Genomic DNA, 25,314 nt, shown 5'->3' with positions numbered 1-25,314 from the left:
CCTGGATATTCCTGTCACCTACTGAGAAGCCTGTGCACTGATGTGACTGCTTGACAGCCCTCTATCCTGTCCGCAGTCTGACTGAGCCACATAAGACAGGACCTTTGTCCACCTGCCAGGGTGTGTGCCTGCCACAGAGGATTCAAAGGAGGATATGCAATTAAAGAATAGAGAAAGTATAAAGCTCAGGACGCCCGAATTTCATTGGCTATGTCCCTATTTGGGACCAGGAGTTAAAGATAAGTGGCACCATAAAAGGATGTTTTCTTGAATAATAATAATAATAATAATAATAATAATAATAATAATAAATATATGGGATCTGAGCCAACTGCTTTTGGGAACAGGGGATTTTAGGATCAACAGGCAGAGAAAACACCTCGGTGCCGAATACCCAGCCATGATCTCACCACAGAAAGCAGTGCTCGGATGGACGTAGGTGGCAGAGGGGTGAGAGGGCAGCTCTGGGGTCGGTCCAGGTGCCTCCATGCTGTCTTCTGTGCTAGGAGCAGAGCTGAGAGTTCACAGGCTCAAATAAAGGATGAGGGAAAAGTATAGAACCCCAATCTGGACTCATCATCAATCTGTAGGGTTTAGCACCATCTGCTGCACGGGGCTGACCCAAGCCCTCTGTGCGACACTGGTACAGAAGAGGGCAACAAGGCTACTCCTCGCTCCTCCAGGCTCTGCTGGGAAGAAGAGAGCCACGAGGTGTCCTCACCCTGCGCCATGCATGCTTTCTGCCTGGCTGAGACTGCACTCGATGACTGTGGTCCAGGCGTCACACTCTTCGAATTGCAGTGCTTTACAGAGATGCCAGGCCTTCTTGAGGGCTACCAGAGCATAGAGGCGGACGCTGAAGTTGTGGCTCAGACACCACTGCAGGGCAGTAGTGAGGGCCTGCTTCAGAACCAGCTTCTGGAAGAACAGGGAGACATTGCTTGAGGCGGGGACATGGCAGCTTGAGCAAGACTGTAAGGCATAGAGGACCGACAGGGTGGACATGGAGGAGCGATGGAGTGGACATGGAGGACCGACAGGGTGGACATGGAGGACCCGTGGAATGGACATGGAGGACTGACAGAGTGGACATGGAGGAGCAATGGAGTGGACATGGAGGACCGACAGGGTGGACATGGAGGACCGGTGGAATGGACATGGAGGACCGACAGAGTGGACATGGAGGAGCAATGGAGTGGACATCGAGGACCAACAGAGTGGACATGGAGGACCGACAGAGTGGACATGGAGGACCGACAGAGTGGACATGGAGGACCAGCGGAGTGGACATGGAGGACCGAGAGTGGACATGGAGAACTGGCAGGGTGGACATGGAGGACCCACAGAGTGGACATGGAGGACCGGTGGAGTGGACATGGACATGGAGGACCGACAGGGTGGACATGGAGGACCGGCAAAGTGGACATGGAGGACTCACAGAGTGGACATGGAGGACCGACAGGGTGGACATGGAGGACCGACAGGGTGGACATGGAGGACCGACAGTGTGGACATGGAGGACCCACGGAGTAGACATGGAGGACCCACAGAGTGGTCATGGAGGACCCACAGGGTGGACATGGAGGACCGACGGAGTGGACAGGAGGACCCACAGAGTGGACATGGAGGACTGGCAGGTGGACATGGAGGACCCACAGGGTGGACATGGAGGACCCACAGGATGGACATGGAGGACCGATGGAGTGGACATGGAGGACCCACAGGGTGGACATGGAGGACTGGCAGGTGGACATGGAGGACCCACAGTGTGGACATGGAGGACCCACAGGATGGACATGGAGGACTGATGGAGTGGACATGGAGGACCCACAGGGTGGACATGGAGGACCCACAGGGTGGGCATGGAGGACTGACGGGGCAGCTGTGACCAGCTCTGGCAAGCCTTTCACTGGCCTGGCCATGGGGCTGCAGCTTCCTCCCATGCAAATGAGCTCAGCAGCACTGATAACTGTCTCAAGGAAAATGGTTTCCAACGTCCTCATTTTTGTAATGGCTGCAGTATAACCCCTCTCCTACAACAATCTAAGTTGACGTGGATCTTCATGCTAGACAGCCGTTATGTTCTAGAAATGTGACTGCACCTTATGACCTGCCCTAGGCTGAAAAGTAAGACAGTATCCTCTAGGAGCTCCACTTTTGGAGAACCTGGAGTATTGCCTTCCTCCACTGAGTGCTGAGTTCCTCAACTAACAGCAACCTTGAGCCACACAGAAGCACAGTTAACAAGTGGGAGAAGAAAGCCAGGCATGGGATACTTGAGAGGGGGCAGCGGTTTGACCCAGAGTTCAGGGTAAACCTGGGCTATGGGAGCCCTGTACTAAGAAACTGAATGAGTCAGGAGCGGACTGCGGGGTCTTTTCCTCAGTCCTCAAGCCATCTGATGCTCCACCACATGCCCCTACAAGGTCACCTGGAGCTGCATGAGGGGCTGCACTGGCTGTGAGCCCCACAAACAGCTTCTATGGGCTGCAGAGCAACCATGTCCACAGAGCGGGCTGCCAGACACATCTCAATGGTTCCCTGCACGATGCAACTATCCCTGAGCAGGACAAACCAGATGTAAGCAAGCCGTTCTCGGTCCCTCCTTATTCAGCATGCCATGAACATTTATCCAGGCCACTGTCTTCTCAGGACAGCATTGCTGAGATACATTACACACAGGCATGCGTGCATGCATGCATGCATGCATGCACGCACACACAGGCACCTGATGGCTCAGAAAGCCTAATGACCTGAGTTCAATCCCTGGAATCTAGGTGGGAAGACAGAATTCACTCTATGAAGTTGTCCTCTGACCTCACACTTGCTGTGGCACACTTACTACACACACACACACACACACACACTAGAATAAAATAAAAATAAACTGAGGCTAGTGAGATGATTCAGTGGTTAAGAGCACTTGCTGCTCTTGCAGAGGACCCGGGTTTGATTCCCAGCACCTACATGACTGCTCACATCTATCTATAACTTCAGTCCTAGGGGATCTAATGCCCTCTTCTGACTTTTGTGGGCACCAAGTATGGACATGGTGCACATACATTTGTGCATACAAAACACTCATAAAATACACTGAACAAATCTAATTTTAAAAAGAGTAGCTTAAAAAAAATCACAGTCAACACATGTGTGCACACACACACCCCAACATACACACACAAATGGCACATACTGTCATCCCTCTGTGATGAACAACTGTACAAACTGCCATCTGTATCTGCAATAACGTCAGGGCCTATATAGGGAGGCCATGGGGGAAGTGAAACTCTAGAGTGAGGAAACAGAGAAGGACCAGGCATCTGGGCACCATGTGAGCACTCCTAAGTCTGTCTGCACCAGCATTTGTTAAAATCTCCATTCAGTAGGGGCTTATGAGCCCCTATCCTAGCTGAGGAGCTTCTGACAGTGACGGCTTCTGATCAAGGAAGAGTCAGTTTTCTTTAAGAGTGTGGCCTGTGGTTCATCGACCACATTCTGGTGGATGGCACTACACCCAGGAAAACATGGGCAGCACAAATTGGACTAGATGAATTATATTAAAAAAGAAATAAAAAAAATAAAGAGCACATTAAGTTGAGAGGGGTGGGATGATGGGCGGTAGATCTGGAAATAGTGGAAGATGAATATGATCAAAATATACTGTATGTATCTATGAAATTCTCAAAGAACTAATAAAAATATACGAACAACAAAAAACCAAACCCAAACAGCCAGGAATGCAAAAAGGCAAACTCTATTTAAATACTTGTATAAAAATAAAAGCTGCCGGGCAGCAGTGGTGCACACCTTTAATCCCAGCACTCAGGAAGCAGAGCCAGGCGGATCTCTGTGAGTTCGAGGCCAGCCTGGTCTACAGAGCAAGATCCAGGACAGGAACCAAAACTACACAGAGAAACCCTGTCTTGAAAAACCAAAATAAATAAATAAATAAATAAATAAATAAATAAATAAATAAATAAATAGCCATTTACACAGGAACCAAAACTACACAGAGAAACCCTGTCTTGAAAAACCTAAATAAATATATAAATAAATGCCATTTACACCAACAGGAATCACCTGTGAACTTGGTGTGCAGTAGGTATGTGTGTGAGAACAGTTTTCCCTTACCACAGCAGCAGCAGGGGAGGGGGGCGGGGACTGGAAAACCCCACAAGGATACTTGATAGTGTAGGGGTAGGTAGAGAAGAGGGTGATCTGGGAGGGGATGGGGATGGGGTAGATATGATCAAACTACACTGTATGAAATTCTTAAGGAACTAATAAAAAATGAGGAAGAAACACATTTTAAAGATAATTAATCATGGGGAAAAAAGTCCTCCAAACTGGCATAAATACATTCATTCCTATTTAGAACAGCAAGTTCATAAATTCTTCTTGCAAATAATTCAAACTCACCTTTTCTGGAATATTCTGAACGATGATGTCCAAATGTGATAAAACAGATAAAAATGTACAAATGCTCGTTTTAAGTTTTTCTTCACCCTGATAGAAGATGAGGTAGAGAAATTGTCATTTGGGGCTTCACTGTGAGTAAAGGCTGCTGGACTCTGGCCAGGCAGAGGTAGGAGGCAGACTCTGCCCTCTTCCCTGAAGGAGCTTGGGCTTGCCACATGGAGGGCACAGGACTGAAAACCCAGGAGGAGGGGCCCTCTCTGCAGCCCAGTGCTATGCAGGCCGCGCTGGGGGACAGTCCAGCAGCACTAGAGAGCCTCACATGCATCAAGCCCCTGGATCAGCCCTACAGGACAGGGAGAACCTGCCTGAGGCAGGAGTGGGCACTGGGCTCAGGACACAGAGGGAGCTGGAAAAAGAGCAAGATAAAGGCACAGGGCAGAGGAGGGGAGGGTCTCACTGGCCCTTGGGACAGGACCCTACAATTACATCCAAGGTTGCAGACACAGTCCATCCATCCACACAGTCAAACCATCTCCTAGTTCAGAAAATCTTTACTTACGTAAGAAAAACAATCCCAGAACTTTGGAAGGAACTGAGGGAACTTATGAAGAATCAATATAATAATCCACTCAATAAAATATTTTATGGACGCTTGATTGTTGGTGAAGCCAGCATGGAAAATCTTATCAATAATCCCGTTCAAGAAGTTCTGCGGGAGAAAACATAAATGGTTAACACGCTATTCCTTTTCAATTTTAAAAAACTCTGGTTAAGAGCGCAGGCTGCTCTTGCTGAAGACCTGCTGGGTTCATTTCCCAGAACTCACAGCAGCTCACAACCATCTGACACTCAGTTCTAGGGGATCCACACCTTCTTCTGGCCTCTGTGGGCAATGCACACACACAGTACACAGACATACATGCAGGCAAACACACATACACATAAAATGAAATAACAAGACTGACTTTGTGCTGGAGCATTTTCATTGTTTACTTAGGCGTCAATTCTATGACAAAGGCTTTGATCACCTACGTTTTTACAGGGAAAGCGAAAGATACAGAAGTCTAATAATTTCCCTAGTTATATACTTATTTCTGTGGGTGGTGCATGTGTGTGTGTAAATGTTCATGTGTGCATGGACTTCTGAGTGCAAGTGTGTGTGGATGTGGGCACATAAGAGGCAGGCCGGAGGTCTTCAATGTTAGGTGTTTTTCTCAATCACTCTCTACCCTATTTTTTGAGGCAGGGTCTCTCACTGACCCCAGGCTTCTCCATTTTGGATAGACTGGCTGACCAGCAAGCCATAGGGCTCCTCCCATCTCCACCCCCTAAGTAATGGATGACAGGGTGTGCCACCAAGCCTGAATTTTGATGTGGGCACTGGGGAGCAACCTCAAGTCCTCCCACTGGGCCATCCCGTGCCCATCCCACCATCCATGGCTGTGGCTGTGCCCCTTCCACACACACTCAGTTCTGTACTTTAGCGGCAGCTCTCATATGCAGCCTCATTTCACACTTGGACCCCACAGCACAGAAACAACATCTGGAAGGGGAGCAGAGTTATTTTTCCTGACAGCGCATCCATCCACTTACCTACCCTCTGGCCTCTCAGCTCCATGACCACCATCCCCATCCCCAGCTGTTCTCTGGCCTAGACCCTGAGCTCCAAATTCACCCCTACCTCCCTTCACAATCATACTTCTGCCTGAGGGATGATACATGTGTAAGCACCAAGTGGAAAAACTACTTATATAAGCATATTTTAAAATGATGCCTGTTATATTTTTTATTTGAAAGAGGAAAATCATTCTTAAATCAATGACTTTTGGTAGAAAAATGCCTAAGATACTCATTTTTTTAAAAACTACGTTTAGTTGTTTAGTTATTGTATGTGTATGTTTATGAGTGTGTGTGTGTTTAGGTGTGTATGCACAGACATGGAGAAGTCAGGACAACTTTTGGAAGTCAGTTCTCTCCTTCCACCATGTGGGTCCTAAGGATTGAACTCGGATTGTCATGCTTGGCAGCAGGCAGCTTCTCTCTGTATGTCTCTCTCTCTCTCTCTTTCTCACACACAGATTTTTTTTGTTTTTGTTTTTGTTTTTCTAGACAGGGTTTCTCTGTCTCACAGTCCTGGCTGTCCTTGAACTCACAGAGATCTACCTGTCTCTGCCTCCCGAGTGCTGGGATTAAAGGCGTGCACCACCACACCCAGCCAGACTTTTGTTTAATGAAAACAATATTGCAGAGCCTGAGAACTACCATACCTGATCAAACCTGGGGAACAGGACTAGCAGAGTCTGCCACACCCGGTTCTTCACCCGGTGCTGTAGGGAGTTCTCATGGTACCGAGTTCTGGACCTAGATGCCGATTCATCCTGGAGAGACGGGGTGGAAACCAGGAGTAAGCCCCCTACCATACCTGTGACTAAGAATAGTATCAGCGACAACCTCAAATCCGAAAGGTGTTACAAAGCAACATCACACACACTTCTGTTTCTGCCCCCTTTGTCCTATTTGAATTTGAATCTGCAACTCAGTTCCAAATGTCACAAAGAAACCAAACAGGCAAGGACACCTCTAGACACAGGATGGCAGCACCCATCCCTTCTGTATCACAGGACTTTTCTTTCTGGCCTTCAGCAAAATCAGCCAGGCAGCCCACCCTCTGCAGGGTTTGAGCTCAGAGACTCCTTTTCTACCACCAAGCTATAGTTCGGCTCCTCGAGGTTGACTTTTGTCACCAGTCACTGCTGAGCCAAGAAGCCACTGAAGAATGTCATACATGGTCAGAGTCCTTTAAGATGAAAAGTCAGCCAGGCCTCTCCAGGGCCATTTCCATCAAAGGTGGGTATGCCTCCACTTCAGCTTCCCAGTGACCTTTCTAGATGATGCTCTGCCCCTCTACTTTCCATTCTACTCAGCCTCGAGGCAGCCAATGAAAGGTCACTTCCCCTGAGACAAGCCCCACATTCAGCTCCCACAGGGAGAAGACAGGAGAGTCTTTTTCCATGAAAGGTACTTCCTAGGTTTAATATACTAAAGCCGACCTTCTCCCTTCAGGAAACAGTCCTGTCTTAAGACATGGAACTAAAGTGGGTTTCCCAGTCACTCAAGCATCCACAAGGTCAGACAGCAGAGCAGAACTGTCCAGACAGGGAATAAAGGAACACCAGGACACAGCTCAGGGGTATGTGCAAGGCCTCAGGTTCCATCCTCATACTGACTACACTCAATGCCACCCTTTCTGTTTTCTCCCAGACATACGAAACCCATCCTTAAGATACTGTAATGGTCATTCATAAGTGATTTGGCAGGTGATCTGGCAAGCACAGAATAGCCGATGGATGAGTAAGAAATTTTCATCCATCCTACACAAACATCAGGAACCCGACCTAAGCGTGACAATACCAGTAGCAGCGAGACTTAACACAGGTGACTACTGTGTTGGTTAACACTCCAACCTGAGGCCACGTAGAATCGCTGAAGAGAGATGCCACCAAGCATGTCTGTGAGGGAGTTCTAGACTAGGTGGAGGTGGGAAGACCCACTCTAACTGTGGGCTGTGTGGTTTGATGGGCTGGAATCCTGCACTGCCTGGAGGAGACAGTGAGCTGAACACCGACATTTACCTCTCTCGGCTTCCTGACTCGGACGCACCAGAGCTGCCTCATTCATGCCTGCCTGGCCACTACGGACTGTACTTTTCAGACCAGAAGCCAAAACAAACCCTCCCTTCCTTAAGCGGTGTCTGTCAGGTCTTTTTTTGTGACAGTAAGAAAGGCAACTAATGCTTGTAGTTCAGATCCTTTCGGGGCGCCCTTCCTGGATGTCTGCTGGTTCCTTCCATTCCATACGCAGTGTGTGGATGTGGTACAGTAAACACAGCACCGTGGGACTGGCAACCCAAGATACCCAAGTGAAGACTACAGGGTCAAGGGAACCAAACCAGAGAGCCTAAGGTAGACAGGTCCTAACCAAGCCTTCATCAAAACTACAGAACGTCACCGTCAGGCTTTCTGTGGTAAAAGGTGTTTAGAATACTCCATGTCTGTCTGCACATGGTCAAGTCAAATAAAAGGCAAGCGGTAGACCGTGGCCCACCGAAGGCAGAGTTAATTCAAAGCAGGACAAAGGCTCCTCCTTACCTTATCCAAGAGCTTGATGGCAAGATCTTCTAAGAACAACTTGTGGGACAGGTCCGAGCCATCTAGCAGACACAAGAATTTGACAGCACAAATTCTCACATAATAATCTTCTCTCTTAGTGCTTAAAATATAAAATGATAAACTGTGTTAATATGTTTTAGAAATAGAAAAATGCATCCACTGTTTGTACCAAATGCCATCACAAGTATCAAGTCCTCCCCAAAACGTGATTGAGATTAAGTAGGTCTATAGTTAATGAACATCCTTTTAAATTGGGAGGCAGCAAATCACAACAAACAAATACTTTACAGGAGAACAGCACAGAATGGGGCACAAATACACCCAGACCTCAAGGATACACACACACACACACACACGTACACACCAAAAATAAAATAAAATAAAATAAAATAAAATAAAATAAAATAAAATAAAATAAACCTGTCCCTATCAATAATGATGGCATGGAGGACCCACACCCTAGTAAGAGACAGAGGAACAAGGACATGGGCTCTCAACTCCATAGCCTGTCTCTGTCTCCTACTATACAGGAAGCGCTCTGAATGTAACAATAAGCTTGTTAACACCCACTAGAAAGTGACACTCTGACTACTATGTTAAACCAGCCCAGCAAACAAATAAACAAAAGAAATTGAAAACAATTAACTGGGCTGGAGAGATGGCTATGGGACCTGAGTTCAGTTCCCAGCACCCACATCAGGAAGCTCACAACTGCCTAGAACTCTAGCTCTAGGGGATTCAGCACCCTCTTCTGGCCTCTTTAGATACCTGCACTCACATGCACATACCCATACACAAATACACACAGATACACATAAATAAAAGTCTCTGAAAACACTTATACCAGTGCTCACATTTAAGGAAGCATGGCAGAAGAGTTAAGATCCAGCTAGCTCTGAAGTGAATACTTGTTATAAATACTCACAGTAATCACTTGTCGGCCTTAACTCTAAAATCACAAAAAAATGATGTAACAATCTTTTCATCTTTCAAACACATTCGGAGGTTTTTGAAAGAAGTTGAAAACTAAGACTTTAAAGTATTTGATAAGCTCCAAAAAGTTCAACTTAGGGCTGGTGAGAGATGGCTCACTGGGTAAAGGCGTTGGACACTCAAGCCCAGCCACCTGATTCCACACTCGGAACTCACATAAAGGTGGAAGGAGAGAACTGACTCCACAGAGTTGTCCCCTGGCCTCCACATGTGTGCCACGGCACAAGCTCGACCCTTTCCACCACTTAAGAATAAAGAGATTTAAATTCAATCAGACAAGAACACTCTACCTAGAGGATACTCTCATAGCCTATCTCACACTCATTAGCTACACACATCAGCTAGGTATGAATTTTTTATGTTAATTATTCTTCAATGAAAGGGCTTCACAAATTCAGGGCCTTTCAATCACTGTTTTTATGTATAACATATTTACTTGTTAAAATGGTAAGTATGAATTCGATGATAAATTTTACAACCAAATAAAAGGTTACAGAATAAAGTATACATCACCTCCACCCTTCCACCCAGAGCCCCAAAGAAAAGGAGGGGCCTATGTTATCTGATGGCATGTCTTTACTTGAACTAGACTGTGCACTCAATTTTTGAAAGTTTATTAATTTAATAAATAGTGAAGATATAAATAAAATATATGAGCAAAGAATATTATTACTTTTAACACATTTTGAAGGCTTGTGTTATGGCTTGGTTGGGAAATTGCCCTCAGGAAGGCCTGTTCCTAAGGGGTGGCTCCATTATGGAGTTTGTGGAACCTTGGGGAGGCAGGGCTTAGCTGGAAGAAGTGGGTCCCTGGGGTTTACAGCCCTGCTTCACTTCCCATTTCTCTCTGCTACCAAGCTCTTAATGCCACGGCCATAAGCCAATCCTAAAGCCATGATGGATGTATCCCTCAAACCTCTCTGAAGTTATCTGTCAGACACTTAGCCACAGAAATAATGATGATGATAATAACAATAACAAATTAATACAGCTTGTTCATTAAACTAGATGTAATGATAACACTTTTATTAATTTATGAATAATGGATCTAGAAAGATGGCTCAGCAGTTAAGAGCACTAGTTACTCTTTTAGAGGACACAGGTTCAATTCCCAGGACCCACATGGTGGGTCACAACCTTTTATAACTTTTATTTCCAGGGGATTCTATAGACTCTTCTAAGCTCTGAGGGCACATGCATATGGTACAGATATCCATGCAGGCAAAACTTACCCACACATATAAAATAAAAAATAAACCTTTTTTTTTTATATATTATGAATAAAGACTGTCTTGGAAGTTAAGTCAAGTGGAACGTCTCGCTTGCATCGAGACACAGGAAATGGGCCACACTTACTTCTCTATGATGATGTTTGCTGCACAGTCTTGTCCAAGATTTTCTATGAAGGTTTGGACATCCTGAATCAGTCTTAAAAATGTGAGAAGGAAAAAAAAAAAGATTCAGAAGAAGAAAAAAAATTAAAGCCCCAAAGTTAATACTACAACCTCCTGGTTGAAAGCCGAGCACAGATGTACCTCCACCCACGTGTGACAAGTTGACATAGTGGCATTTTTACCTCTGATCACGCCTAAACACTGTTCCAAATACACAAGCCTCCAGGACAAGTTCACTGTAATCCTTAGCACTGGAGAACGACCCCTGGGACACACCGGAAGCAGCCGCTAACCAAGATCGGCAGCAGTGTCGGATCAGAATGTTGAAGACCCCTGTTTTTATGGCGGACATTTCAATTATCTTGCACATAATCTGAAATGAAACGCAACACTCAGGTTAACCTTTGGCCAGGCCAGTTAAAAAGAAAATTAGCGGCATAATAATGATGAAAATTAGCAGCGTAATAGTTTTGTGAAAACTATTACTTTCTGATGGTGGTTCCTAAAGAACTAAGCCCTCCTGGCCTGGGACGGTTAATCTTGAAAGTCAATTGGCAGATGTAGGATCCATAGAGAAACATGTCTAGGAGTGCCTACGGGGATGTTTCCAGAGACGTTTAAATGAGAAAGATCCACTCTGAATGTGGTGGTGGCACTCTACAGGCTGGGGTCCTAGGCTGAGTAAGGAGAAAGTGAGCAGAGCCCCAGCATTTGTCCCTGTTTCCTGGCTGGATGTCATGTGACCACTACCTCAGGCTCCCTCTGCCACGCCTTCCCCGCCATGATGGCCTGTGTCCTCAAACCGAAGAAAACACCTCTCCTTCCGTCAGCTGCTTTTGTCAGGGATTCATTACAGCAATGAGAAAACCAACACACAGCCTGGCCCCAAACTCTGTACACTGAATACAGAATACACACAGCTTCTAATGTCAACCTACAAAGGGGTTTCGACGTGGAAAACGAAACTCTCAGGACCTGCTGGAGAGTACTTCCCTTTTGTGTGCAGACTATTTACTTGCCGACGTGGTAAATGGGAGTTGTGTGATAAATGTATCCGAAAAATCCAAAACTAAACTCTATTGGAATGTGTTCAGACGCCCCCTGATCGTGGAACGCTAAGTCCTAGTGTTTCAAGAGTGTGTGCTAAGTCCAGTATTCCTGGCCTAGCCACCCATCCAGGACTCTCCAGGAGAGGCACGTGCCAAGGACACACAAGGAGGAGGCAGCCCCTCCCTGCAAAAATAGGACCTCAGTGCTCCAGAGGCAAAGACCGCAGTCTCCTGCTGCGCTCCACAGTGCGCAGAAGGGCAGGAGGGGCACCGGAAGCAACCTGAATCTACAGCAGGACGGAATCCCATTGGGTCATCCTCCCTGCTGAAGGAATTGCTGCAAAGAGAAGTACAGCCATCCCTCGTGGCCCTGGGGAACTGCCCCAGAATGCCCCGGGACAGCAAAATCTGCAGAGGCTTCGAACCCTGTTCATATAAAACAGTGTACAGTCTGAATGGAGCCTCCATATGGGGGGAACATTATGACTACTTAGATCAGCCGTACAACTGGGCCCAGGGCTGCAGCTGGCCTAGGAGAGCTACAAATATCCAAAACATGTCTGTAGACAGTGACATCATGTTGCAGTACCCAAAGGCTGACACCGGGCTCCTAGTAATCTCTAGATTACTGATAATATCTAATGGAGTATAAATAGTTGTCATACTTTTATAAATAACAAAAGGGCAGTACTGAGGCAAATTTTTTTCAAATATTCCTTTTAAAAATGTTAAATTTTTTCACATTCATTTCTTTTGGGAGGGGTACACAAGTACCACAGGATACATGTGGAAGACAGAGGATAACATTCAGGAGAAGCTCTCAACTTTTACCAGGTGGGTGGAACCGACTCTGGTTTTCAGACTTGGCAGCAAGGGTCTTTAACTGCTGAGCCATCTCTCTGGCCCTCAAATATTTCGACTTATTGGCTGAATCTGTGGATGGTGAAGTCTCAAGTTCAGGGGGTTGTCCTTACCCCCGGAAAACAAAGAGACTTTAAAATCCTGTATTTCTCTACCTAAGATTTAAAAACAAATGACAGTACAGCGTAAGCATAGGTCAAAGGGTGCCTGCCATGTTCCTCCCGTCCTGGTCAGTGTCAAAGCTCATCAGCTCGTCTCTGCACCATGTTCCCGCCGTCCTCCAGAGGCACGGTGTTTCCAGGCCCCCTAAATCTCTCAGAGGGAAGAGCTAGGCCTCCTGAGTTCCCAATCATTAACTTGCCAAATGAGTCAAATTTGGTTTTGGTGGTGGTGGTGGTGGTGTTTGTTTTGAGACAGGGTCTCACTATGTAGCTCTGGCTGTCCTGGAACTCACTATGTAAACCAGATTGGTCGCTAATGCACAGAGATCCACCAGCCTCTGCCTCCTGAGTGTTAAGACTGAAAGTGTGCACTGCCACACCCAGCTGTGGCTCAAGATCTTAAATACTATTTGAACACAATGGGAAGAGCTGTGATCTGAGTGTGAAGTGTCCCCCTCCCACCCCAGGCTCATGTGTTCTGATCCCTTTGTCCATCTGGTGGTGATGTTTTGAAAGGTGGTGCCTTTGAGGGGTGTAGACTAGCCCTGTTTGCTCTCTGCTTCCTGGTGCACTAACATGGCAGTGGTCGCTGCTTCCCTCTCCTTCCACTACAGAGGGAGCAGCCACGTCCCTTCCCTATTGCAATGGACTCTATCCCCTGAAACTGTGGGCCAAAGCCAACCTCTCAAGTCCTGCCTGTTGACTATCTGGGCACAGCAGGGCAGGTGGGAGTTGGGCCCCATCCTGAGCCTCCGGTCTGTCATACTTCTTCATCTCCTTCAAGAACACACTTTGAGAACAAAGCCCCCCGTCCTAATACTTAGTTACAAACACACCTCTTCTCTCGATTGTCCTACAGACTACACAAAACACAAAGAGAAAAAAAAAAATTACCTCTTTTATTCTGAAGTATGCCTGGCCCTTGAGTTTGGCAGCGATGGCAAGGATTTCATGATCAAAAACAAAGTGAACGAAGGCTTTTAAGTTAGGCCAGAACGTCAGCTGAGTGTTACTCAAGGAAGATATAACTTTCCAAGCCATGTCAAAGGATTCGATGCAGAGCGACTCCTCGGAGGTCAGGAGCTGGCGGAAGGGGGTGAAAACACAGTGGTCAACCTCAGGGATGCTGCTGCTCCTTCACCACCCAATTCACCTCTCCCCCGTCTCACCTGGGGAACCAGCACCTCCATGCAACGGAACACGGGTAAGATGCGGTCGGCAGGGAGAACCGTGAGGACGTCCAGGGCCGACCGCAGGGTCTGCGCGGGCATCTCCACAGCGGGGAGGAAGCACTCGTGCACGTCACTTTCTGTGGCTGGACTAAGGGGGCGGTGCCTCCTCAGCAGGAAGGCGAGGCAGACCCACTGATCGTGTAGATACTGCGCCACTGTCTTCCCCCATCCTGGAGAAGACGGTGACTCTTCGAAAACACTGAAATTTTCAAAAGGAAAGGTACTAAGCCACACACTTTCCCAAATCCTTCTTCATTTATTTGGCACGTGGTGCTGTTCCTCACAGAGACAAAACAGACAGGTGATTTGAAAGCAGTCTGACTCCTGCAAAATCTTGGACAGAGCTGGAGGGAGGGAACTGGGAGGTGGGGGCTCTTCCAGCTTTTCCATCAGCAGGTAAAGCACCAGGAAGCCCTCTCCAGCATTTATAGGCTTTTCAGTCTCCAACATCATAAGTGTTTCCTTATAAGCTCCCCAGGCTCGGATATACTAACTGCACCCAAAAACAGACCGAGACAAAGGATATATGCGCTGCATACATCAAACAGCCTACCCACCAAACACTGAAGCAACCCCACAGACTAAATGTTCTGCAAGGCATTTCCACAACCTTGAGACTCACTGAAAACTAAGTCAGAATGGTCAGCAGGTTTCTGACAAGGGAGATGAAGAACCTAATGGTGTGCTCTCATCCAAAATGGAGCCTCATCTCCCCAACTTCACTACACCACGGGCACCATCAGTGATCACCAATGACCACGATTGCAACAAAAGCCAGATTGATAACCCTTAACAAAGACATTCCTCATTCACCTGCCATTCTCCAAGGGATGCACACAGCTGTTCTGTTCCTCTGAACGGGGCTTCTGCAGCATCTGACTGAGTGGAAGAGTTGACAGGAACCTGTCCACAGGCTCAGCATCGGGAGACTCCAGCTGCAGCACTGGGTGCTGGTCCATAGCCTCACACAGAGCTGCCAGGGTGGCCATGCTGACTACTCTCTGCACCTGATGACCCAGGGTTGGCTCCTGCGGAGGACAGAACAACTCTGATACAAGGGAATCAAGTCTCAGTCTGAGGCGACCGGGGCTGCGAGGCTGCGACGCCTCATGCCTGCCTCCCTTCTTGTTACTGCCGAACATCAGTGGAATAAAAGAAGTTCAAGTGTATGGCTCTCTGCCAGTTTAAAATGGCAGTTGGTACTCAGCATGAAGAGCACAATTCAACCTGTACAATAAGGGCTGCCTAGACCTCCTTATAGGACAGACCAGCTGCCTGTGAGTGGTTTGAACCCAGGGGCCAGCGTCTCAAGTTGGGTTTTTAACCACTCTGCCTTTCTCTGTTATGTGTAAGTAATGCCTACAGGTGCTAAAATCCAGTGCAGACATATCTGCACAAATTACAACACAAACCATGAAGAAGGAAATAAACACCACTGTGTAAGCACAGGGGAAAGGGAAAATGAAGGGAGGAGAGAGACCTGGATCCAACAGAGGCTACCACTCACTCTCCTGGCAGGGTCAAGCCGGATGGAAGCCTCAGGATGGAGGTGCTATGGTCTAAGTGCAAATTCACCCAGGCTCATATGAACATGTGGTCCTCAGCTGGTGGTTGTTGTTGGTGGGTTTTTACTCTTTTTTTTTTTTTGGGGGGGGGGGCGGCCTGCCACTCAGCTCCCAAATAAATCACACACGGAGGCTTATTCTTAATTATAAATGCCCGGCCTTAGCTTGGCTTGTTGCTTGCTAGTTTTCCTTAATTTAAATTATCCCATCTACCTTTTACCTCTGGGCTTTTCATGTTCTCTTACTTCTATAAATCTTACTCTTACTCCATGGCTTGCTGTGTAGCTGGATGGCTGCCCCCTGGAGTTCTCTTCCTCCTTTCTCCTGCTCCTTGATCTCTATTCTTTCCAGATTTCTCCTATTTATTCTCTCTGCCTGCCAACCCCATCTATCCTTTCTCCTGCCTCACTAATGGTCATTCAGTTCTTTATTAGACCATCAGGTGTTTTAGACAGGCACAGTTACCACAGCTTCACAGAGTTAAACAAAGGCAACATAAACAAAAGTAACACACTGTAAAATATTATTCTATAACAGGTGGTACTGTTTGGGTGGTTGTGGAATCCTAGTTATCAGGGGTGGGTCACTAAGGGGTAAGCCTTAAAGAGGGTTTTGATATGAGCTCTTTACTTCCTGGTTTGCTGTGATGTCAAGAGCTCCGCCCATACTCCCACTGACAAGGAGCCACCACACCATGCCCCCCACCCCCTGTAACACTGTTCTCTCTTAAATGCTAAGCAAGAAAGAACCCTTCCCTTAAGTCACCTCTGTCAGGTAAGTAAGGAGCACATACTTGTGACCGAGAAGCTCTAAGTGGTCACCTGGGGCAGCTGCAGCACAGGGCACCAGGGGAACAGGGAAGAAGGATTGAGAACTAACCTGGAAGCCAAGGAAGAAAGCCAAGCATGGAGGCTGCGATTTAAGGCTAATGAAAGGGTTCTATACTGGGCCAGTGTGAGCAGAAGACCTAAGACACCTCCCGTATCTGCACTGAGGTGGTTTTAAGACTGAAGAGAATTGCTGGGTATGAAGGCACAGGCCTAGAAACCCAGCAACTCAGGAGGCTGAGGCAGGAGGATCATGAGTTCAAGGTCTGTCTAGGCTACGAAGAGAATTCAAGGTCAGCCTGAGTAATCTAGTAAGATTCTGTGTCCAAGTTTAAATAAGATGGGGTGGGGGAGCACTGATATAGCTCAGTGTGGAAAGCACACAGCCAGCACAAAAGCATTCTGAAATGGAGGTCATGACCCTGCCAAAGGTTATGTAACTGAAGGTATGATCGTGAAAACTCTGAAAACAGTCAGAGGTTTTCAAAATGCACAGCAACTCAAAATAAATTGAAAATCAACATGTGATGAGTTTAAGGGGTTTATGGCTGTGCTTGTCCATCTTGACTGTGGGACTTCACTGTGGCCTTGTTTCTGAACACACAACATTCTCACCTTGACCTCAAGCCACACAGAGCCAGTGAACACTGCCAGACACCCCTGGGCCCAGACTGAGACTACTGTATCTTATAAGCAGTGTTGTGTGTACCAAGTTCTCAGCTCTTACACAGGTATAGGCCCCATTACAGAACACGAAGACTTTAATGGGTTCCTCCAGCATGTGAGCATAAATTAGTGTATGTTTCCATTGTACTATTAGACAAACAATCATATCTACCTCATTAGTATGCAATTTGCTTTCTTCTAAAGACTAAATCATACGCATATCAAAGGACTTTTTAATAATAAATTTCTTTATGATTTATTATCTACAAATGCTTAATTTGTGTTCCCATTTTTTAGAGCTATATACCAAGGTTCATAAAAAAAATTTCTTCAATGAAAAGAGGTCACAGTGAAGCCAGGTAGTGGTAGCATATGCGTGTAATCCCAGCACTTGGGAAGCAAAGGCAGGTGGATTTCTGAGTTCAAGGCCAGCCTGGTCTACAGAGTGAGTTCCAGGATAGCCAGGGCTATACAAAGAGACCCTGTCTTGAAAAAACAGAAAGAAAGAAAGAAAGAAAGAAAGAAAGAAAGAAAGAAAGAAAGAAAGAAAGAAAGGAGGGAGGGAGGGAGGGAGGGAGGGAGGGAGGGAGGGAAAAAAGGGAAGAGAAGAGAAGAGAAAAAGAAAAAGAAAAGAAAAGGGTTCACAAGAGAAAAAAGATTAAGACCTGGCTTAGGGTATATGAGGTGTTAGAATTCCTACCCACTCCCCCATGGCCGACCATGTGCTGGCAAGAGGCTTAGTCATCCCAGGGCCTTATGTTCTACATAATCCGCCATGCTCAGCGTGATCACGCAATCTATGCGCATGAGTGGCATAGCCACGTAAGCCCGTATGTACATGTGCAGAAGGAATCTATAAAAGTGGGTCCCACTCATCCCTCCGCCTTTTCTTCCCGCACAATCTTTCCATAGGCCTAAGCACATCCCTTCACTTCCCTTCCCTTAATAAACTTTTACAGTGGGTTTTGTTGTAGCTTGTGGTTTTTCTCACATGGTAAATAGTGCCACTTAATGAATAACATTGTGCTGCCAATAAATAACATGGGGTCCTGTATTCAAACCAGCAGAAGGAAGGAAGGAAGGATGGATGGAGGAACAGAAGGAGGAAAGAAAGAAAGGCAGAGAAGGAGGAAGTGAAGGAGAGAGAGAGGGGTATCAGATTTCCACTACATTCAATGCTGTGATGTATCCCAATTCCCACAGTATTGGTACCTGAAGGCAGGATCTTAACAATCAAATTTTAGAAAATCCTTTTTATAATTGCAAAATATTGTGGAGCAATCAAATAGGTATTCCTTGCTGGACATAACCACACACCTTCAGCCCAGGAGGATTACCTTTCCATCCTCAGCCTCCTGCAGATGGTGAATGCATGCATTTTTCAGAGGAGATAGGACCCGACGGATGGGGTTGCCTGCTTTCCAGCCCAGTTTCACCTGGAGACTCGTGAGCTCAGCCAACACCTTCAGGTATAGCTGGCAGCGGTCCAGATCTGCCACCTACAACAAATGTCAGGACACGTAAGGACACAGGACCTGGGACTTTCACACAGGTAGAATCCAGAGAGGAAGCAATCCCTGCATTTAAATGCACTAACAAGACACTGAAGAGGAAAGCCATTCCATCATGCAAGGCCTAGGACGTCTGCATGTAGGCTAAGGATGTGATGTCCTTCTTTGCAGTCTGAACTCTCCCAGAACCTGATGACACCTTTCACAGCTCAGCATCTGAACCCTCATCAACTAGGAAGCCTTGGGAGGCAGAAACTGCATGAATTTTTCTTCTTCTTCCTTTATTTTTAACACATAGTAATATACACAGCAATGGGTATCTGTATTTTCATTCCTGTATAATGAATTTTGTGTGGTCACCACAATTTCCCTCTCCAGTCTCTCCCCACTCCCAATGGCCTTCCTCTTTCCAATGACCTCTTCTACCGTCTCAGAAGCATGGGTGAAGGATTGCTTACAGGAGAATGGGCACCTTCCCAGTGGCTACACCCCTGAAGAAACTCTCTCTCTTTCCCCTACCAACTGTTCACTACATAGACATCCTCAGGAAGAGGCAGCCTGGAGAGCCCTCCCTGCTCCGTGTTAGATCTTGATGGGCCCATGCTTGCACAGGTATTGTGAGGATACCCAGTTTTCCCAGCTCTTCCAGGCCAGGGTGGCCCTTCACAAACAGTAACAGCAGTGATTACAAAGCCCATGCCTTAGTTTACTGCTAACTGACATCAGGGGAAGGAGGAATGCCCTAATTCCAAAGTAAGGTCCATCAACTCACTTAAGAGCTAACGGGGGTGGGGTGGGGTGGGGAGGGGCAGGAGCTTCTGGGAGAACTAGGTTCTCACACTCACTATTTCTAGGGTGTAAGCTGAGTCCCTTACTTTTCCTAGGCCTCTGGTTTCTCATCCACAATGGAGACAGTGACAGTGACAGCATTATTATTATTTAAACTCTAACAGTGAGTGCTTTGACTCCAGTGACTCCAAGCACTCGGAGATAAAGGAAAACATTTTTAGTTGGGGATGACCAGCTCTCTCCTTCCACCACGTGGGTCTAGGGGGCTCAGGGGACTAACTCAGGCTTGATGGCAATTGCCTGCACCTGCATGCCATCGCGCTGAACCAAAGTTCTTTAAAGAAATCCATTTCCTCACCTTCTTGATGATCTACACAATCAAACTGCTTCAATGTTTGCCCATAGAGGTTTTAAACAATAGTAAACAGAAATTTCTATAAAAACTAGTATTTTCTAAGTATTCTTGGAAAGAAAACTTTATTTTTATATATCCTACAAAGAATAATCTATGGTGTGAAGGAGACATGACAGACATATTCAGAAGATCATCTGAACCCAGAATCCACTGTTCCCAACTCTGGCTACACTTGAATCAATGAAGTGTGCTGTGCGTGCATGTGCGTGCGCACATGCACGTATACACACACACACACACACACGCACACAGGCACGCACACTACACACATACACACACATGGCCCTGGTCCTACCCTTAATCTAACATTCTGAATATCTGGGTCCAGGTCCCAGTTACACACAAATGTGTCAAAGGGCTTAAATCCATCATATTGAAACCTTCCAAATGTGATAAGGACAGACATATCATCTGGAAGGCTCAGAAGAGTTGCATCCCTTGCTTAGGTCACAGTTAATACTGATGGAGTAGAAACTAGGTGGTTTGAATGTGAACCCAGCTGGTGGTGGTTTGGGGAGGTTGTGAAACCTTGGGAGGTGTAACCTGACTGGGGAAAGGGATTGCTGCGAGAAGGGCCTTAGGGTTGGAGTCTAGCTACTCCTGCTTACACAGGTTGTAACCAGCTGCCTTCGTCTCCCACGGCCCCAGCTGCAGCCTGCTCTCATCATAATCTCTTTCCCGCCATGATGGATCCAAGTCTCTCAGACTATGAGCCAAAACCGCCCTTCCTCTGTTAAACTGCTGCTGCTGGGCATTTCCCACAACACTGAGCTGTTCGGAAGTCTACAACGGCTCTGCTTCCCAGAGTGGCTTCTGGAGAAACCAGCACACTAAAGAGATGTTCCTTTCCAGGTGATCCAGTGAGCGTGGACAAGGAAAAGCAAGAGTGGTGACAGGCTCCCAAGAGAGAAAGCTCCGGAAGCCCAACGCTACTTACGCTCTGCAGCTCATTCATGGTGAGCCTCCGGAGCACAAACTGAGACGCGCTCTCTGCAGCAGACATGACGGAGGTCTGGAGGACAGTGGACACCTCATCTGTGGGGAGAACGTGTTTTATTAACCTGATAGAAAGGGGGGGGGGGGTGTCTTTGGTACAAAACATACCAGAAGCTCTTATACAACTGTTAGACAGAAAGGCAGTCACTAGAGTCTAGGATGCCATACCACAGGCCCAGCATACCAAGGACAGGACACTGGATGGACTTTAGAAATGTGTTACGTGGAACACACACACACACACACACACACACACACACACACACACACACACACAGACTGCTGAAATGGCTCAGTGGGTAATGGTATGTGCCACCAAGCCTGATGATTTAAGACCATCCCCAGAACCCAGTGGTAGGAAAGAATTGACTTCTGAAAGTTTTCCTCTGATCTCCATGGGAGTGCCATGGCATGCTCATAACTGCATATACCTGCACACACAAATATAATAATAAATAAGCTGCATGCTCTGCAAACATGAGGACTGAGTCTGGATCTCATTGAAATGCTGGTATAGCAGTGCTTGTCTGCAACCCCAGCGTGAGGGCAGGGGGAGGTGTGATGGAGGCAAGTGGATCCGGGGGGCTGGCCAGCCAGTCTAGCCAAAACAGCTTTGGGTTCAGTGAAGAGGCTCTGGCTCGAGAATAAGATTGGCAGCAATGGACAGAACACCCTATGTCAACCTCTGGCCTCCACATTAACACACTTACACATACAGGTGTGCACACACATGCACATCCTCACATGAAAAATAAATAAACAAAAAATAATAAAACAATAATTAATTATTATTTATTATTATTCAAGAAATAAATAAAAAATATTCTAATGATAGTATACAACCCTCCCGGAGTATTAGATGGACACCCCACTGTATCCCTAGGAGCACCAGGAGCTGCTCAGTGCATGCATGGGAAGAACTAATTCTTATGTTTAGAAATCAGGGGCTTCCTCTCATTCTGAACACCAGCAACCCCCCAGCAAGGCACCCCAGAGCCCAGTCATCCTCACCATCCTGGTCACTGGAACCTCTTGGCACACAAGAATGCAGCAACCTCACCAGCAGCTGGAGGCACCTGTCCGTCCTCAACAGGGGCATGTAGGCATTGGTGCCCAGCTTCCCCAGGGCATCCAGCAGGGGGTCTAAGAAGATTCTCAGCACGTTCTGAGTCCTCTGCTTCTCACTAGATGGTAAAAGAACACCCCATCAGCCATCTCAAAAGCAGGACCGTTCCCCAGCTAGCACTCACGCAGCAAGATAGCTCAGGGGTCATACTAGTTACTTCACGGATGGCGCACATGCCCAGGACCTGTGAGGACCCATCTCTAGGTCTCGGCTTTTCACTGTCTTCAACCCTTATAGTGTGGGACACAAATCTAAACCCACGCTAAGTTAAACTGCTGAGGTCCTCACCAATGGTTTTGCAGCAAAGAAAAATGAGAGAGAGCAGAGAAGAGAAGGAAATAAGTGAAAACAGAAACAAAATCCATACAGATGTGTGAAACTGCCAATGAATAAATAAAAAAAGAAAAGCATAAACTAGTAAAAGACATGTAACATCAACTGTTTTTTTAAAAATACAAAAGGAGCCGGGCGGTGGTGGCGCACACCTTTAATCCCAGCACTTGGGAGGCAGAGGCAGGCAGATCTTTGTGAGTTCGAGGCCAGCCTGGTCTCCAAAAAGAGTTCCAGGAAAGGCGCAAAGCTACACAGAGAAACCCTGTCTCGAAAAACCAAAAAAAAAAAAAAAAAAAATACAAAAGGAAAAACCCTAAAGGTATAAAACTATTATGACCAATGACTTTGGCACTAAAACTTCATCTAGATGGGATATGATGTATCAAGGCTGTTTTATCTTCAGCACAGTGGCTGCACCTTACTCTACTGCTATTTCAGCCAACAACTGCCACTCCACAGTTATGGGCCTGCTTCTCTGACGGCAGCCTGACTGCTCAGGCCACAGTCTGGCGGGAATTCTGTTCCCACAGGCGTTGGCTCCGCCGCTGCCGCTAAAGGTGGCTTTAACAAAATCTCTATCATTCTATTTATAAATAAGACTCGAGATTCAAAGGCTGGGGTGAAAACCTGCTAGCTCAGAGGTTGAATAGCACCTAGCTGACCTTCTCTCCTTGCAGGCACCTCCCCAAAACTCCCTCCTCCTGCTCTGCAAAAACAAATTAGAAACCTCGCCACTCAAAACCCCGCCCTACCACTTCTGGTGCATCTATCTCTTCCAGATGCTCTATGACTACTTTCTGTCAACTAGTGGCTAACTCAGCCTCCTGACCTAAGGTTAATTTTGTTTTATTAACACAAATGAAAACTCAGGGTTCACAGTGTGATCGAATATCCCCCACCACCAAGGTAACTGTATACCATGCCAAGGTCCCGCCTAACCCCGGCACTGCTGCCACCATAGGAAATGATCCGCTCCTGTGCTCAGAGGCCACTTCATCCCAATAGCCATTTTTGCTTATGTCACTCACCTACAATTTACACTGGGATCTTAGCATCTACTTTTTTTTTTTTCTTTGTTTAGCATCTACTTTTCTAATACCAGTATAAAACAGTAAGCATCCTATATTCTCCGATTTAATATTAGATTGCACAGCTGACATTTAATTTACCAACCTGCCAGCACTCAGTGGCCCTATCTCTATTTACATGCTGTTAAGGTAAACATCTCTGTAGTACGTGACCAGTGTTCTCGACCTGGTCTTTCTTAGTGACTCTACCAACCACTGAAAAGTCTAAGCACCCACGATAAACCCGATTAGCCTCCCCCGCACCCCAGCACTGAAGAAACACTGACCTGAACTGGGTCTTCATGCCTTCCACGTCCACAGCCAGCAGAACCATCAGAGAAGTCAGCCTGGCTTCGAGCCAGTCTGGCATGAAGCCGCATTCCCCTGCTAGGATAACAACAGGTACAGTGTAAGAAGCATTCCCAGGGCCTGAGAAACAGTGCCGTGGTAAAGGCGCTTGCAGTCAAACCTGATGACTGGTTTGATCCCCAGGACCTACATGGTGGGAGAAAAGAGCTGACTCCATAACTTGTCCTCTGACCTCCAAATGGGTGCTGTGACATGGATGCACTCACGTGCACACACACTTTTTAATTTAAAAAAAAATTTAAAAGGCATTCACTAACTCCTTCAAATATGATGCACTGAAATCAAAACAGCTCCATCATTATTCCCAATCCATGTTACATCATTAGAGAAATACATTATTATATACCATATTTAAAGACAATAAAAACAACTCCTTGTCCCTGCTGTGTGCAGAGATCCTGCTTGACCACCAGAGACACACAGTTCCTCAGACCACAGAAAATGTTCAGCCAAGAATACCAGAACTGTCATTACAGTGAGTGCCACACTGGACAGATGTGTCTGCAGCTGGAGTACACACTAGGAGAAGTGTCTTGATCTGGGGACAACTGAGCTGAGGGGGACATCTGAGAAGAACGGCCTGGGTGAACAGAGATAAGAACCTCCCATGTAAAAGAACGTGTGGACGGTCCTGTTAGGAGAGCATTCGTCAACAGAAGGATGCAGGATGCACATATGTGAGAAAGAATGACAGAAAATGAGGTGACAGACCTATTGAAGAGACCCAGACACTTGGCAGAACGTTCAGGGAGTTTTGCTTTTGTCCTAGAGGCAACTGGAAACCTCTGAGGGTGCGTGCACATTGGGGTGGAGGGAGTTCCAAAATGGAAACTGTAGGGAAGCAAAAGGAGGAACACGGGAAGCAGCCAGAGCAAGGCCAGCTGGGCTGGGGCTTCCAGAAGTCACCTGACCCTGGACAGGAGGGGTGAAGCACCAGGGCTGGGCAGCCCAGCTCCCCTGGAGCCACGGTGTGGGACTGCACTAGTAGCAAGGAAGATTTGCCTTTAGCTGCAGGCCTAAGCCAAGAAGCTCCCAAGCAACAGCACGGAGAATGTCCTTGAGAACGGAGAGGAGACGCTCAGGAGAGAACACTGACGGACAGACGAGCTCTAGAAGGACAATTCCCTGATCAGTTAAGACCCACTCCTGGATCAGATGAGAGAAACTGGATGAAATGAGCTGATCTGAGACAAAGGCCGGGAAGTTCAGATGTTCTAAGTAAAAGGCACAGTTTCCCCAAATCATTGCTAAGGGCCTTAATGAAGAGGAAGCATTAGAAATGTAAAAGAAATCCTAATTAATGAGAATTCTTCTCTCCTGCAGGCTGACATGTTTTCTTCAAAGATCTTTGCAAAAGTGGTCTCTGCCAGGA

At 46.8% G+C, this 25,314-nt stretch overlaps 1 protein-coding gene across 1 annotated transcript in view; it reads right to left on the bottom strand.

Moving 5' to 3' along the window:
• Tarbp1 (TAR (HIV-1) RNA binding protein 1) overlaps positions 1 to 25,314 on the bottom strand; it is a 52,276-nt gene that overhangs the window by 7,121 nt on the left and 19,841 nt on the right. The window contains exons 11-24 of the mRNA XM_059263795.1: positions 23,861 to 23,960; positions 22,059 to 22,231; positions 20,989 to 21,086; positions 18,674 to 18,835; positions 15,092 to 15,306; positions 14,216 to 14,477; positions 13,941 to 14,129; positions 11,158 to 11,348; positions 10,938 to 11,009; positions 8,568 to 8,688; positions 6,687 to 6,797; positions 4,979 to 5,128; positions 4,420 to 4,506; positions 722 to 918 (exon numbers count right to left, since the gene is read on the bottom strand). Of these exons, the coding sequence (XP_059119778.1) occupies positions 722 to 918; positions 4,420 to 4,506; positions 4,979 to 5,128; positions 6,687 to 6,797; positions 8,568 to 8,688; positions 10,938 to 11,009; positions 11,158 to 11,348; positions 13,941 to 14,129; positions 14,216 to 14,477; positions 15,092 to 15,306; positions 18,674 to 18,835; positions 20,989 to 21,086; positions 22,059 to 22,231; positions 23,861 to 23,960 (2,128 nt within the window). The remainder of the gene's footprint in view (positions 1 to 721; positions 919 to 4,419; positions 4,507 to 4,978; positions 5,129 to 6,686; positions 6,798 to 8,567; positions 8,689 to 10,937; positions 11,010 to 11,157; positions 11,349 to 13,940; positions 14,130 to 14,215; positions 14,478 to 15,091; positions 15,307 to 18,673; positions 18,836 to 20,988; positions 21,087 to 22,058; positions 22,232 to 23,860; positions 23,961 to 25,314) is intronic.

This window comes from Peromyscus eremicus, chromosome 5 (genome assembly GCF_949786415.1).
Source record: "Peromyscus eremicus chromosome 5, PerEre_H2_v1, whole genome shotgun sequence".
Classification (NCBI taxonomy): domain Eukaryota; kingdom Metazoa; phylum Chordata; class Mammalia; order Rodentia; family Cricetidae; genus Peromyscus; species Peromyscus eremicus.
This window is presented reverse-complemented; position numbering and strand designations above follow the sequence as displayed.